Here is a 16224-nt window from a genome sequence, read left to right as displayed (position 1 = left end):
CATTATTTATACAGATTTTTTTTATATACTAAGTTCTTATTTTTTATAGAATCTTTCTATTGTATTCATTATACATATTTTGGAAAGACGTATTTTCAGCGCCACTTTCACTGTCACTGAGGTATACAACAGCGAAACCCACCGAACTAACAGTAATAGCATCTCTCCTGAATAAAGTTAAATATTATAGCTAACAAATTCAACCTACTCGAGGTCCAATCAAGCCTGTCTCTCCCATATTCCCAGGAGATCCAAATGCACCCTAAAAAGTGTGGAAAAAACATTACAACAAAAATTTGAGCAAGTTTTATAACAATACTGAGAGACTCTTAAACAGGAAAATTATTTATATCCAAATGTGCTGCATATGATCTCACTATGGTAAATGTCGGAAATGACATGGTTACACAGCCAATACACCACACTAATTTGCATTCAGTACCATCTATAGCAGGGGTCGGCAACCTTTTTGTCATGACATGTTGTTTTTAATGGTAAAACAACCCCTGGGAATTTGGTGCATTTTTAATGCATTCTGTATTATACAGAATTATTGATTTGTACAGTACATGCACATTTTTTTTAATTATATGATAAAATAGCACTTTTTGATTTTCATGCAAAAAGTTTCTGAAGATTTTTTCATAAATTGTTTTTTAAACTTTTCAAAAGTTTCTGGAATAAAATATATACAATGTGACCGTACTGAACACCACTGTATATGTGTGTGACAAGACCAATGTATTAAAATCGTTAAATTGAATCTGCGTTCTATATTAATGCACTGCTTAAATTGATGCGCCACGCACTTGCGCGCACACACACACACACACCACCCCACTCGATTGGGTATCGATTGGGTTTTATTTGATACCGGTGCCATTTTGATACTTTTAAAATGGTACCGGTGCCTAAACGGTGCCTGAACCGATACTTCTATAAAAATAAAAAAGCCTAAAAAGGATAACATTGAAGAACATTAAAAAGATGTAAAATAAATCCATAGCATTCACACGCTCCTTGGATGCTCTCATTTCCCAAGCTTCCCTTACTTTAAGACTAATAAATGTATTTCATGATCTGGGTCATTATTTAATAGAAAACCACACATAATGTTTCTACTGTATCCCTATCAATCACTCTGATATTTAGTTCAAATTAGTGCTGTCTGTCACTGTCTTTAATCAGTTGATACAGTGAATGACTGTATGCTCATTCTTTATAAAGTAGCAACAATGTTGTTTGTAAAGTACAGTCTTAGGCACATTAGTATTTTCACCCCAAAAAAGGGTTTTAAGCCAGTTATTTATATCTTTTGCTGTAGTGTGTTGGTAGGAAATATCAGTTTACATTTCCAAACATTCATTTTCACAATCTAATGAGATTGCTGAATGCACAAGCAGGCGATCGCAAATTTGTATACAGTTTATGTCAAATCACAAATCACAGTTGTTTAAACAAACAGAAAAGGATGTGAAAGAGCCCAATTCAGCACCCGCAGTGTTTTTTTGTTTGTTTGTCAATTTGCCTCTTTTTGCTGTTGCACCGACAAATACATTCAAATGTGTCAAAATACCCGTCTTGGAAAGTATGTTCGAAAAAACTGTTTGTTATGTCTTCAGTGAAAGTAAACAGTTGAAAAAAATCAGATGTGTATTATATTTGATGCATTCATTGTCTCTTAAAGTGACCGCGCCTAATTTAGCTACAAGCTGCTGTAATGTTAATCCAAGAAAATTAAAGAAAGAAAATCACTCACTGCTCTTGACTGAATGACTTTGTAATTTTAACAAAAATGAATGCACAGTCAAACCAACAATTATTAAGACGCCAGATATAATTTTTTTAATTTATTTTACTAGTAGGTTCAGGACACTATAGTTCATTTAAGTAAGGGAGTATAAAAAAAAGACATATTATACCCCAAAATTCTTCATACAGTGGACTACTAGTGAAATTGATAAAAACATACTAATAATTAAAAAAAAATTGGGACACAAAAAAAAAATGATCCAGACACTTTGACCTCACCATGTTTTGCTTACTTGTTTTTTCCTAAATTGCTAATGCAACCTTTTCACACCACAGACTGAACAAAATGAACCACTGCTTGGTAAATGGTCAACAAAGTACTGATAGTTGTGTAAATATTGTAATACCAACAGATGTCTGAAGTTTTGGTTGATTGTAATCCATTACATACATTTCTATCAAAATTATCTGACATTATCAAGATGAATTTGTTCTGACAGTTTAAATCTGAGCTCGTCTTATTTCATTAGCATGTTCTAAACTAAACTAATAAACTGTGATAATGTGAGAAGTGTTGACGGTGTCTGAATTAATATTGGTCTAATTGTATATTATATTTTTACAGCGAAGACTATGCAGTGCTATTTTACGTTTAATTATTCGGTTTCTGTACCTGGACACCTACAAACTTGAAAAAAAAACCTTAAACATTGTGTAAATAGCACAAATAAATAAATAGAACGAACATAAAAATTTAACAATTTTTAAACAGGGCTGACTGGTACATCCTGCACCAGGGCCCCGTTAACCCCAGCTACGGCCCTGGACACAGACAATTTACACATCTCTCTCTATCTCTTTCGCAATGTGTCCATATTTGAGAAAAAAAATTATTAATAGTAGATTGCATCACTGGATATAGCTGTCAGTCATTTAACATTTCTATTGTAAACGTATCGTTAAAAGTTGATTAATATTATATGATTTGCAGATTCATCTTACCTCCTCTCTACAGACACTTCATGCTCTGCTTCTGTGAACTTTGATTTGATTGGTCATCTCAGTTCTTTTGACATTGACGAGCACTGTTAGACTGATGAGGCTTTGATCCAAAGTGCAGCGGTTGGTCGCGCGCACATCTGTAGACTAGCGCAAGTTAATTCTCACACTTTAATAGTATTTATTGCTCCTAACAGGCTTTGTGACTATGATAAGTTATTACCTCAAAATGTACGGCAGTATTCAGTTTTTCCTATTGCTTGCATGCCAGCAATTATTCCTCTTGCGTGACACTGTTGGCACATGTGCCGCAGGTTGTCGACCCCTGATCTATATTTTAATAAAACAGCAGATGCTTTACCTTCTCTCCTAGTTCACCTGGTAAGCCCCGCTCCCCAACCTTCCCAGGTAAACCCTGTCAAACCAACCAAGAAGCCAATGAACGTGGAGTGTTTAGCTTTTTGAATCTTAATATTCTTTAGTTCCTCACAGCTAAAAAAAAACATGTGGGAATAATAGATAGGTAATTAGAAACAAAGGGACAATGTGGGACAAAATCTGTTTCTTATTCACCTAAGGACATTGTAATTGTATACAGGAACCACAACTAATCTGGCATTCACTAAATTAGGGCATAATGACAATTGTTTCTTTAAATACCAGTTAGGAAAGTAGGGCAGAGGAAGCACAGTATGAAACATATAAACACATATCTGAACATTATGTTAAGAATCTTACCTGTGCTCCAGTTTCACCCAATAGCCCTAATACTCCTGATGGCCCTTGTGGACCCTATTATGAGACAGAGAACATTTTCACTGACTGTGACGTCAGCTACTGAAACAATACAAATTGAACACTACCGTTCAAAAATGTGGGGTCAGTAAGATTTTGAATCTATAAAAATGATAGTAATTTATATTGTTTTAAAAAAAAATACTGTGGGGTGAGACAATGGTGCTGGATGCAGTGATGAAGGGATCCGTTGGTGAAGGGTTCAAGATGCTGGAAGTAGAGGACACACACACACGCACACAATGAAGTATTAGAGACATTGGAGACTGCTTGATAGAGGTAAGTAGAGAGAATGTTAATTCTAAGAGTAAGCACACAGGTTAGACCTTGTTGCGAAAGAGACCGGACGCTGACTGGGTGGTATGTTTGGTATTTGTAGTGAGCTGATGATTGCAGGTGGATGAGGAGCAGGTGGGAGTGATTAGTACTCAGGTGAGGGAGTGTGCTGTGATTGGTTGGTAATGGAACCTGGCGTGTCTGTTACAGTACCCCACTCCCCGCGGCCCGCTCCTGAGGGCCAAGGACCCCGACTACGTGGTGGATGTCCTCTTCCTCGTGGAGCCGGTCTTTCGGTTTTTCTGCTTGGTGATGGTAAATAGGCCAATGAATCTGTGAATAAGCTTGCGGCATAGTAGGCACTGAAGGATGTCCCGGGTTGACAGCCAGACCTTCTGTCCAGGTTCGTATTCCGGGGTGTCAGAGCGGCGAAGGCCTGCGCCTACGTAGGGCCCGTTGCAGTTGGTGGTGGACCACGTCCCAGACCCTCTCGTTTTCTCAGAACCAGTAGTCGATTGATGGGATGTCCAAGGGTTCACCTGACCACGGGAAGAGCGGTGGTTGGTAGCCGAGTACTCACTGGAATGGAGTGGGTCCAATGGTGGGTTGTCGTACTCATAGGGAGTTCTGTGCGTACTCGGCCCACCCTAGGAACTGGTTCCAAGAGTCCTGGTGGCCATGGCAGAAGGTACGGAGGAAGTGGCTGATCTCCTGAACCTTCCTCTCTGTCTGCCCATTAGACTGGGGATGCACCAGTATTGGAGCGGTAGTGAAAGCCTCCTTGAGGGAGTTGAAGGCCTCCGTGGTGGCTGGGGTCAAGGACAGAGACTTGGGTTTATTACAGAGAAGGCTGGTGAGAGGGTTGGTCATGGAGCTGATTTTTTGGATGAAACAGTGGTAGAAATTGGCAAAGCCGAGGAATCATTGGAGTTCTTTGATGCTGGTAGGAGTGGGCCAGTTCTTGACAGCGTTCACCTTCCCCTCGTCCATCTGGATGCCACTGCTATCGATGTTATACCCAAGGAACTGCACTGAGGGCTGATGGAAGGAGCATTTCTCAGCCTTGAGTTATAGGTGGAAGGCCCTCAGGTGTTGCAGGACCTCCTCAACGTGGCGACGGTGTTCCGCTAAGCTCCGGGAGTAAATGAGGATGTCAGTAGAGAGAATGTTAATTCTAAGAATAAGCACACAGGTTAGACCTTGTTGCGAAAGAGACCAGACGCTGACTGGGTGGTATGTTTGGTATTTGTAGTGAGCTGGTGATTGCAGGTGGATGAGGAGCAAGTGGGAGTGATTAGTACTCAGGTGAGGGAGTGCGCTGTGATTGGTTGGTAATGGAACCTGGCGTGGTGGATGTCCTCTTCCTCGTGGAGCCGGTCTTTCGTTTTTTCTGCTTGGTGATGGTAAATAGGCCAATGAATCTGTGAATAAGCTTGCGGCATAGTAGGCACTGACGGATGTCCCGGGTTGACAGCCAGACCTTCTGTCCAGGTTCGTATTCCGGGGTGTCAGAGCGGTGAAGGCCTGCGCCTACGTAGGGCCCGTTGCAGTTGGTGGTGGACCACGTCCCAGACCCTCTCGTTTTCTCAGAACCAGTAGTCGATTGATGGGATGTCCAAGGGTTCACCTGACCACGGGAAGAGCGGTGGTTGGTAGCCGAGTACTCACTGGAATGGAGTGGGTCCAATGGTGGGTTGTCGTACTCATAGGGAGTTCTGTGCGTACTCGGCCCACCCTAGGAACTGGTTCCAAGAGTCCTGGTGGCCATGGCAGAAGGTACGGAGGAAGTGGCTGATCTCCTGAACCTTCCTCTCTGTCTGCCCATTAGACTGGGGATGCACCAGTATTGGAGCGGTAGTGAAAGCCTCCTTGAGGGAGTTGAAGGCCTCCGTGGTGGCTGGGGTCAAGGACAGAGACTTGGGTTTATTACTGAGAAGGCTGGTGAGAGGGTTGGTCATGGAGCTGATTTTTTGGATGAAACGGTGGTAGAAATTGGCAAAGCCGAGGAATCATTGGAGTTCTTTGATGCTGGTAGGAGTGGGCCAGTTCTTGACAGCGTTCACCTTCCCCTCATCCATCTGGATGCCACTGCTATCGATGTTATACCCAAGGAACTGCACTGAGGGCTGATGGAAGGAGTATTTCAGTTATAGGTGGAAGGCCCTCAGGTGTTGCAGGACCTCCTCAACGTGGCGACGATGTTCCGCTAAGCTCCGGGAGTAAATGAGGATGTCAGTAGAGAGAATGTTAGTCCTTAAAGTAAGCACACAGGTTAGACCTTGTTGCGAACGAGACCAGACGCTTACTGGGTGAGTGTGTGTGGTATTTGTAGTGAGCTGGTGATTGCAGGTGGATGAGGAGCAGGTGGGAGTGATTAGTACTCAGGTGAGGGTGTGTGCTGTGATTGGTTGGTGATGGAACCTGGCGTGTCTGTTACACAAATAGCATATTAAGGCTGCATCCGAAAACTGAAAAATGCTGCCTTCGGAGGACGCATTCTAAGGTCGTGAGGCATCAAGGCACGTCCGAATTCAATGTTAGCTTCACTTCCTGTCTCCTGAGATGCCTTCATCTGGCTGATTTTTGAAGGCAGCATAGATCTATCCTTTTGAAGGATGCATAGATGGTGCCTTCGTGCAAAATCGCTGCCTGCAAAGTCATTGCCTGATAAGACAGCGAGGCAGCAAGTCACCTGCCTAAGTTTTCGGATGCAGCCTAAAACGATTTCTAATCATGTGAAGACAGGAGTCACATCACAAGAAACACAGGAATAAATGACATTTTAAAATATATGAGCATAACAAGAGTAATAATATTTCAAAAAAATGATGGGTTTTCTGTATTTTGATCTAATAATTGCAGACTTGGTAATCTAAAATTATACTGACCCCGCAAAATTTTGGACAGTAGTGTGTTAACCTGATTTTTTGCATTGCCTTGAGGGTTGGCACATCATCTCTTTAGTGTTCAAGCTAAATTTGATATGATTTTATAGTTTTAATTAATTATGACATTCTGTCTACTGAAAAAAAAAAAGAGTCTTTTTGTCCTATAACAATGGAGGTCAAGGCGTACCAAAACTGTTTCTTTCATCAACATACTTGCTACCTTCTGAGATTACCTTCTGGACCACTAAATAAAATGAACCCATAGCTAATTAGCTATTCAGACATTGTTTTAGCAAACTCTTGTCCAAACCAGGCTCCATTCTGGTCCGGAACAGTAACTTATCACATGTCACTCAATTCCAGATGGATAAAATCAAGTCCTGTTTCTGTTTTGTTTTTCCTGTTCCTGTTTTTCTCAAGAATGAATGCTGCCATTAGTTGTGTCACATCACAATGACATCATCAATTATGATATGTCACATGTAAAGGCACCACTTTTAAATGGATCTGAACAGCCGAGGGGAACATAGTGTTTAAAGGCTTAAATTTATGTCTGTTTCAAAAGACTTAAAATAGAAGGACTGCTTTATGAAGCCTTTTTTGTGTTTTTTGTTGTTTTGGAGCTTGACAGTCCATGTCCTCATTCTTTTTATATGAATCTTGTACTTACCGGTTCTGCTAAGATGCCCTTTGCCCCAGGAGGTCCAGTTGGCCCTTGAACGCCCTAGAAAATGGACATTTATTTTTCCAAAACAGTTTTTATGGACATTTAACTGCTGAAAATGTACTCACTGGATATCCAATTGGTCCTGATTCACCAGTTTCACCAATTTTACCCTATTTTACAAGAGATACAGAAGAAACACACTTATCTAAATGACCATCTATCCTATAAGATAACTGTCAGCTTAACTGCATTGTCTGTGAAATGTTATGTTGATCTTTCATGATCAGTTCATCAGGTTAATCACAGTGTCAGTTACACAAATAAAGTGTAATTTTACCATTATTCCATTGAAACCTTGTTTTCCCGGGGGGCCTCCAGGACCCTGCAAAAAGAGGACAGAACCCAAAACAGTCACTAACCATTTTCCATTGCAACAACCAAATCAAATTATTCTTCATTCTGTTTGATCAAAACCAAAACCAAGCGTTTTGGAAACATTTTGGGACAAAACTTAAATGCTCCCTGTTTCCAGCATTGTAAGGTTGATAAAAATGTTGTGTTGACAATTTAGATGTGTTTCATATGTTGTTTTGTTCTGTGGTAGGGAAAATACAGTGCATGCCAGCATGGAGGAGTCAAGTACTTCATCTTGAAACATAGCATTGCATTACAATGCTGCTTTCAACATGCACCATTCATTATCACGCACAGCCAGATATACTTTTTGAAGTTATTGACATCTCATGAGAAAAAAAATAGCAATTACTAAGATAAATGTTTCAAGATATCAATAGTAAATTGCAAGTAAAGGATAATATCAAATTACTCTCATGCAGCTATAATTGAGCATATGAACAATAGTGAAAACAAGAAAAACAGTAATGTAATAAAATAAAATTACAGGTTTATGAGTGAGACAGTTCTTGAACTGTGCACTTCCATGGCTTTGGTCCAAAAGGTGACTATTAATAATTCTAGTTTAAGAATATGTTTAAATCAGTATCATCACTGTAAGATATTATGCAGTAACTTAGCTGTAAAAGAATCATTGCTGAACGTTTCACCTTCATTCCCATCACTCCTTTCTCTCCGACTGGTCCATCTGGCCCCCTCGCACCCTGTGTAAAATATAGAGAGTTGGGACTGGCATTGAGGAGCAGACACATATGAGGGTAAAAAAAACTAAAGGAAACAACAATTAACTGAACAGCAGAGGGCACACTTGAACAAACAAATACATTCTGAGTTATCAGATAGAAAGGAACAAGTTAATATAGTCACCTAATATGTCGAGTGTGATTTCACCAAGTATAGCATGTTCCTGGATCAACATCCTGGTTGATCCTGGAACAACATTCCAATCAGCCATTGGGATATAACCTTCCAATCAGAATTGGGATATACATTTTTGGGAAATGTCTGTTTTAGGCTTGCAATTAGGGTTAGGTACTTCAACACCCTGTTAATCAGCTATAATTTCCCACTGATTTTAGGAATAAAGTGTGGTTAAGGTTAGGTTTATGGGTAGAGGCTGGGTTAAGTCTATATTTTTGGACAATAATTTTGATCCAGGAACATGTCTTACTTGGCAAAATCACAGCGACCACCTAGTATAACTATACAGTATGGCATTTTGTCAAAGGTTGATAAAACCCAGATGCATAGACAACTCATAATTTGTATGATTTTTGGTCTTGAACAAGCCAAATCCTCAGTTCACCAGGGGAAAAAATTGAATGAATGTAAGATTTCTGTGAAACATTAGCCTTTTAACTCATGCAAGTTAATTTATAATAAACGGAAAGCTACCATTATATTTCTATTGTGATGATGTCAGGAACACAACTGTACACAGATGCAGGTTACGGTGTGAGACCAATTTATTCAAAAAGAAAAAACTCCCTCCAACGAACAAAAACAGGCCGGGAAATTAGGAAACAGTTCCAACAGAAAAATAAGAGACTTCAATGTCCTTGCGTAAACACCCGGCAGGGGGCGCCCAACGGCGCAGCCGCGTAGAGAGAGGAGAGGGGAGGAAGACATGGGAGAGCCAGTAACGGAGCAAACCAAAACACTTCTGAGGAATGCAGGTGCCCGGTCTAGGAAATGAGGGAGGGGAAAAAATAGAAAACAAAACAAAACCAGTAGCAGTAAACAATGGCACGACAGAACAGGCTTGACAGGATCAGACGGAATAGCTATACATGGACTATAGACGAACAACGATCTGGCACCGATTGGCTTGACAAACGGCAATAAATAGAGCAAGAGATGAACAGACATTGAATTCAGGTGAGCGGAGTCAAACAATTAGAAGCGGAAACTGTAGTAATAGAGGGGGGAGGGAGGGGGAGGGAGGGAGGAACGCCACAGATAGGTGCAAGAAGAACGATCGAAACCAAAACAAAACACCATGTGCACACGAAATGCAGACATATACAAAAACACACACACACCGAAGAATGGGGTGATCAGACAACGGACATGACAGTACCCCCCCTCTGACGGACGCCACCAGGCACCGCAGGAAGGGGCTCACCTCTTCACCGGTAGAAGTCCTTGACCAGTGTCCGATCCAAGATGTCCCGGGCCAGACCCAGCTCCTCTCCTCTGGGCCATAGCCCTCCCAGTCCACAAAATATTGAAAGCCCCGACCCCTACGTCGGACCTCTAGCAACTTCCGCACCGTATAGACCGAGGAGCCATCCACTAGACGGGGGGAGGGGGGTTGGGGCAGATGGAACAAGAGGGCAATGGAACACAGGTTTAACCCTGGAAACATGGAAAACAGGGTGTACCCGACCAAGCGTGGTAGAGAGCTTGAGCTGCACCGCCGCCAAAATCAGGACCTTGGTGATCCGGTATGGGCCAATGAACCTGGATGCCAACTTGCGTGAGGCTACCCTGAGAGGCAGGTCCTTGGTGGAGAGCCATACCCTTTGACCACACACATAGCGGGGAGCAGGAGTCCGGTGACAATCAGCCGCAACTTTGGTCCGCCTATTAGCCTGGGCCAAGGCCGCCTTAGCTTTCTTCCAGGTGCATCGACACCGTCGGACAAAAGCCAAAGCAGACGGGACCGTAGCTTCGGGTTCCTGTGTGGGAAACAAGGGAGGTTGATAACCGACAGAACACTGGAATGGGGACATACCTGTGGCAGAAGCCGGAAGGGAGTTATGGGCGTATAATAGTGAAATAACTGTATAATAGAGTGAAATTGAACCGGCCAAAGAAGAGGGCCCAGCGAGCCTGTTGGGAGCTCAGCCTCCTGGCCGAACGGATATACTCAAGGTTCTTGTGATCCATCCAGACCAGGAAGGGCTGAGCTGCGCCCTCCAACCAGTGACGCCAGCCTGACCGCCAACATCCGATTACCTATGTCGTAATTCTGTTCTGGGGGACTCAGGCGGTGGGAGAAGAGGGCACAGGGATGCACCTTTCCATCCTCATGTGACCGCTGAGATAGGACCGCGCCACACCCACATCTGAGGCATCCACCTCAACAATGAATTGACGTTCAGGGTCTGGAATAGACAAGACAGGAGCAGAGATAAAACGGGACTCTAATTTATCAAAGGCCTCCTGTGCCCCAGTATTCCACTTGAACGGTACCTTTGGAGAGGTGAGTGCCATTAAAGGTGCAGCAATCTGACCAAAGTTCCGGATGAACCACCGATAGAAGTTGGCAAACCTCAGGAACCGCTGCAGAGCTTTACGAGAGTCAGGAGATGGCCACTCGGCAACGGCCCTTACCTTATAGGGGTCCGCTTTGATCTCCCCCGCAGAAACAACGAATCCCAGGAACGGAACTGACTGGGCATGGAAGAAGCACTTCTCCGCCTTAACATAGAGCTGGTTCTCCAGCAGCCGTTGTAACACCTGGCGAAAATGCTGAGTGTGTACCTGCAGAGATGGGGAAAATATCAAGATACATGAAGACAAAGCGATTCACCATGTCTCTCATCACGTTGTTAACCAGGGCCTGGAAGACAGCTGGGGCATTGGTCAGACCAAATGGTAGGACCCCGGTACTCAAAGTGTCCCGTGGGTGTATTGAAAACTGTCTTCCACTCATCCACCTCACGTATGCGAATCAGGTAATACGTATTTCAAAGGTCTAGCTTGGTGAAGACCTTGGCTCCCTGCTATAGCTCAAAGGCAGACGACATAAGAGGCAAGGGGTACCTGTTTTTAGTAGTGATGTCGTTCAGGCCTTGATAATCTACACAAGGACGCAAGGAGCCGTCCTTCTTCTTGATAAAGAAGAACCCAGCACCTGCAGGAGATGAAAAAGATCGGATGAGACTGGCTTTGAGAGATTCATTAATATATTTGTCCATGGCCTCTCTTTCAGGGCCTGAAAGGGAAAACAAGCGACCCTTGGGCTGAGAAGTGCCTGGGAGGAGCTCAATGGCACAATCATAAGTGCGATGTGGAGGTAACGAGGTAGCCCGGGACTTACTAAACACCTGGCACAGGTCGTGGTACTTCACCGGGACCCCCTTCAAATCAGCAGCCTCCACCTGCAAGACAGGACACACAAACACAGGAAAAGAGGCACTACAAGACGCAATACAATACTTACTCCAAGACAAGACAGAGTTGCTGGACCAATCCACGTGAGGGGTATGTTGCACCAACCACGGGTGCCCCAGAACTATGGGAGCACTCGGGGATTCAAGAAGGTACAGTGTGGTCACCTCGCGGTGGTTGCCCGAGACTATAAGATTAACAGGAGGAGTAGCATAGGAGACAGTGGTGATCAAAGTGCCATTCAATAAACGGGCAGGAATAGGTTCAGGAAGAGGAATGGCAAGAATCCCCCAACGGGTGGCTAGCGAGAGGTCCATAAAGTTGCCCTCAGCACCCGAGTCAACCAGTGCTGTACAGGAGTTAAAAATATCACCAAACTGAATTGAGACAGGAAGGAGAGTGCGAGAGGACGGGGGATGCAATAAAGGGGTAACGCTCACCCCCTCTTTACTGGTGAGCCTTGACTTGTAAGGGACAGCCTGCTGCGAAGTGACCTGATGTGCCGCAATACAGACATAGCCCTAGGGCGAGGCGTTGCTGCTTCTGTTGAGGAGTGAGCCAAAGGCACCCCACCTGCATAGGCTCAGGCTCAGTGGTTTCTGTAGGGGAAGCAGATGATGACTCCTCAGTCCTCCAGGGTGGACGAACTGCCAGGCGGAGCCGTGCTAGCTGGTCAGCCACTTCCTGACCTCTGACAGAGCGGTCAAATAGCCTCTCCATCTCCTGGGGGAAATCTTTAAAAGAAGCATAGCAGGGAGCTTGAGTCTCCCAGATGGAGGTTCCCCAGTCTCTAGCCTTGCCAGTTAGAAGAGTCAATACAAAAGCCACCTTGGACATCTCAAGCGCGTATGTGCGTGGCTACAAGGAAAACACCACAGAACACTGGGACAAGAAGGCCCGGCAGGAATTGGGGTCCCCATCATAGGGTGGTGGGTTATTGCATCGGGACACAGATGCAGGTTACGGTGTGAGACCAATTTATTCAAAAAGAAAAAACTCCCTCCAACGAACAAAAACAGGCCGGGAAATTAGGAAACAGTTCCAACAGAAAAATAAGAGACTTCAATGTCCTTGCGTAAACACCCGGCAGGGGGCGCCCAACGGCGCGGCCGCGTAGAGAGAGGAGAGGGGAGGAAGCGTGGTAGAGAGCTTGAGCTGCACCGCCGCCAAAATCAGGACCTTGGTGATCCGGTATGGGCCAATGAACCTGGATGCCAACTTGCGTGAGGCTACCCTGAGAGGCAGGTCCTTGGTGGAGAGCCATACCCTTTGACCACACACATAGCGGGGAGCAGGAGTCCGGTGACAATCAGCCGCAACTTTGGTCCGCCTATTAGCCTGGGCCAAGGCCGCCTTAGCTTTCTTCCAGGTGCATCGACACCGTCGGACAAAAGCCAAAGCAGACGGGACCGTAGCTTCGGGTTCCTGTGTGGGAAACAAGGGAGGTTGATAACCGACAGAACACTGGAATGGGGACATACCTGTGGCAGAAGCCGGAAGGGAGTTATGGGCGTATAATAGTGAAATAACTGTATAATAGAGTGAAATTGAACCGGCCAAAGAAGAGGGCCCAGCGAGCCTGTTGGGAGCTTAGCCTCCTGGCCGAACGGATATACTCAAGGTTCTTGTGATCCATCCAGACCAGGAAGGGCTGAGCTGCGCCCTCCAACCAGTGACGCCAGCCTGACCGCCAACATCCGATTACCTATGTCGTAATTCTGTTCTGAGGGACTCAGGCGGTGGGAGAAGAGGGCACAGGGATGCACCTTTCAATCCTCATGTGACCGCTGAGATAGGACCGCGCCACACCCACATCTGAGGCATCCACCTCAACAATGAATTGACGTTCAGGGTCTGGAATAGACAAGACAGGAGCAGAGATAAAACGGGACTTTAATTTATCAAAGGCCTCCTGTGCCCCAGTATTCCACTTGAACGGTACCTTTGGAGAGGTGAGTGCCATTAAAGGTGCAGCAATCTGACCAAAGTTCCGGATGAACCACCGATAGAAGTTGGCAAACCTCAGGAACCGCTGCAGAGCTTTACGAGAGTCAGGAGATGGCCACTCGGCAACGGCCCTTACCTTATAGGGGTCCGCTTTGATCTCCCCCGCAGAAACAACGAATCCCAGGAACGGAACTGACTGGGCATGGAAGAAGCACTTCTCCGCCTTAACATAGAGCTGGTTCTCCAGCAGCCGTTGTAACACCTGGCGAAAATGCTGAGTGTGTACCTGCAGAGATGGGGAAAATATCAAGATACATGAAGACAAAGCGATTCACCATGTCTTTCATCACGTTGTTAACCAGGGCCTGGAAGACAGCTGGGGCATTGGTCAGACCAAATGGTAGGACCCCGGTACTCAAAGTGTCCCGTGGGTGTATTGAAAACTGTCTTCCACTCATCCACCTCACGTATGCGAATCAGGTAATACGTATTTCAAAGGTCTAGCTTGGTGAAGACCTTGGCTCCCTGCTATAGCTCAAAGGCAGACGACATAAGAGGCAAGGGGTACCTGTTTTTAGTAGTGATGTCGTTCAGGCCTTGATAATCTACACAAGGACGCAAGGAGCCGTCCTTCTTCTTGATAAAGAAGAACCCAGCACCTGCAGGAGATGAAAAAGGTCGGATGAGACTGGCTTTGAGAGATTCATTAATATATTTGTCCATGGCCTCTCTTTCAGGGCCTGAAAGGGAAAACAAGCGACCCTTGGGCTGAGAAGTGCCTGGGAGGAGCTCAATGGCACAATCATAAGTGCGATGTGGAGGTAAGGAGGTGGCCCGGGACTTACTAAACACCTGGCACAGGTCGTGGTACTTCACCGGGACCCCCTTCAAATCAGCAGCCTCCACCTGCAAGACAGGACACACAAACACAGGAAAAGAGGCACTACAAGACGCAATACAATACTTACTCCAAGACAAGACAGAGTTGCTGGACCAATCCACGTGAGGGGTATGTTGCACCAACCACGGGTGCCCCAGAACTATGGGAGCACTCGGGGATTCAAGAAGGTACAGTGTGGTCACCTCGCGGTGGTTGCCCGAGACTATAAGATTAACAGGAGGAGTAGCATAGGAGACAGTGGTGATCAAAGTGCCATTCAATAAACGGGCAGGAATAGGTTCAGGAAGAGGAATGGCAAGAATCCCCCAACGGGTGGCTAGCGAGAGGTCCATAAAGTTGCCCTCAGCACCCGAGTCAACCAGTGCTGTACAGGAGTTAAAAATATCACCAAACTGAATTGAGACAGGAAGGAGAGTGCGAGAGGAGGGGGGATGCAATAAAGGGGTAACGCTCACCCCCTCTTTACTGGTGAGCCTTGACTTGTAAGGGACAGCCTGCTGCGAAGTGACCTGATGTGCCGCAATACAGACATAGCCCTAGGGCGAGGCGTTGCTGCTTCTGTTGAGGAGTGAGCCAAAGGCACCCCACCTGCATAGGCTCAGGCTCAGTGGTTTCTGTAGGGGAAGCAGATGATGACTCCTCAGTCCTCCAGGGTGGACGAACTGCCAGGCGGAGCCGTGCTTGCTGGTCAGCCGCTTCCTGACCTCTGACAGAGCGGTCAAATAGCCTCTCCATCTCCTGGGGGAAATCTTTAAAAGAAGCATAGCAGGGAGCTTGAGTCTCCCAGACGGAGGTTCCCCAGTCTCTAGCCTTGCCAGTTAGAAGAGTCAATACAAAAGCCACCTTGGACATCTCAAGCGCGTATGTGCGTGGCTACAAGGAAAACACCACAGAACACTGGGACAAGAAGGCCCGGCAGGAATTGGGGTCCCCATCATAGGGTGGTGGGTTATTGCATCGGGACTCAGGCTCATGGCGAGGAAGATGGTGAACTGCACCACCCTGTGCAGCCTTTCGTTGCAGCCCTTGGATGCGGGTGGTCAGCTCAGCTAGGAACTCCACCTCCCTTGTGGTGTTCTTCAGTCTAGCTTCGTGCTGGCCCAAAAGAACACCCTGCTGGGGGACTGCGGTTCTGACAGAATCTGCGCCTGCTGTGATCATCTTGGCCAGATCGTTCTGTCAGGAACACAACTGGACACAGATGCAAGTTACAGTGTGAGACCAATTTTATTAAAAAAGAAAAAACTCCCTCCAACGAACAGGCCGGGAAATTAGGAAACAGTTCCAACAGAAAAATAAGAGACTCCAATGTCCTCGCGTAAACACCCGACAGGGGGCGCCCAACGGTGCAGCCGCGTAGAGAGCGGAGAAGGGAGGAAGACACGGGAGAGCCAGTAACGAAGCAAACCAAAACACTTCTGAGGAATGCAGGGGCCTGGTCTAGGAAATGAGGGAGGGGAAAAAAT

General features: G+C 45.4%; 1 protein-coding gene across 1 annotated transcript in view; it reads right to left on the bottom strand.

Moving 5' to 3' along the window:
* The window catches only part of LOC113079701 (collagen alpha-1(XXVII) chain B-like), a 110578-nt gene that overhangs the window by 13660 nt on the left and 80694 nt on the right, over nt 1–16224 (bottom strand). Inside the window, exons 29-35 of the mRNA XM_026251931.1 lie at nt 8442–8495; nt 7715–7759; nt 7503–7547; nt 7381–7434; nt 3490–3543; nt 3113–3166; nt 209–262 (exon numbers count right to left, since the gene is read on the bottom strand). Coding sequence (XP_026107716.1) covers nt 209–262; nt 3113–3166; nt 3490–3543; nt 7381–7434; nt 7503–7547; nt 7715–7759; nt 8442–8495 — 360 coding nt within the window. The remainder of the gene's footprint in view (nt 1–208; nt 263–3112; nt 3167–3489; nt 3544–7380; nt 7435–7502; nt 7548–7714; nt 7760–8441; nt 8496–16224) is intronic.

The sequence above is a fragment of the Carassius auratus genome, chromosome 5, assembly GCF_003368295.1.
Source record: "Carassius auratus strain Wakin chromosome 5, ASM336829v1, whole genome shotgun sequence".
Lineage (NCBI taxonomy): Eukaryota > Metazoa > Chordata > Actinopteri > Cypriniformes > Cyprinidae > Carassius > Carassius auratus.
The sequence above is the reverse complement of the archived record's forward strand: the minus strand, read 5'-3'. Positions and strand labels throughout refer to the sequence as shown.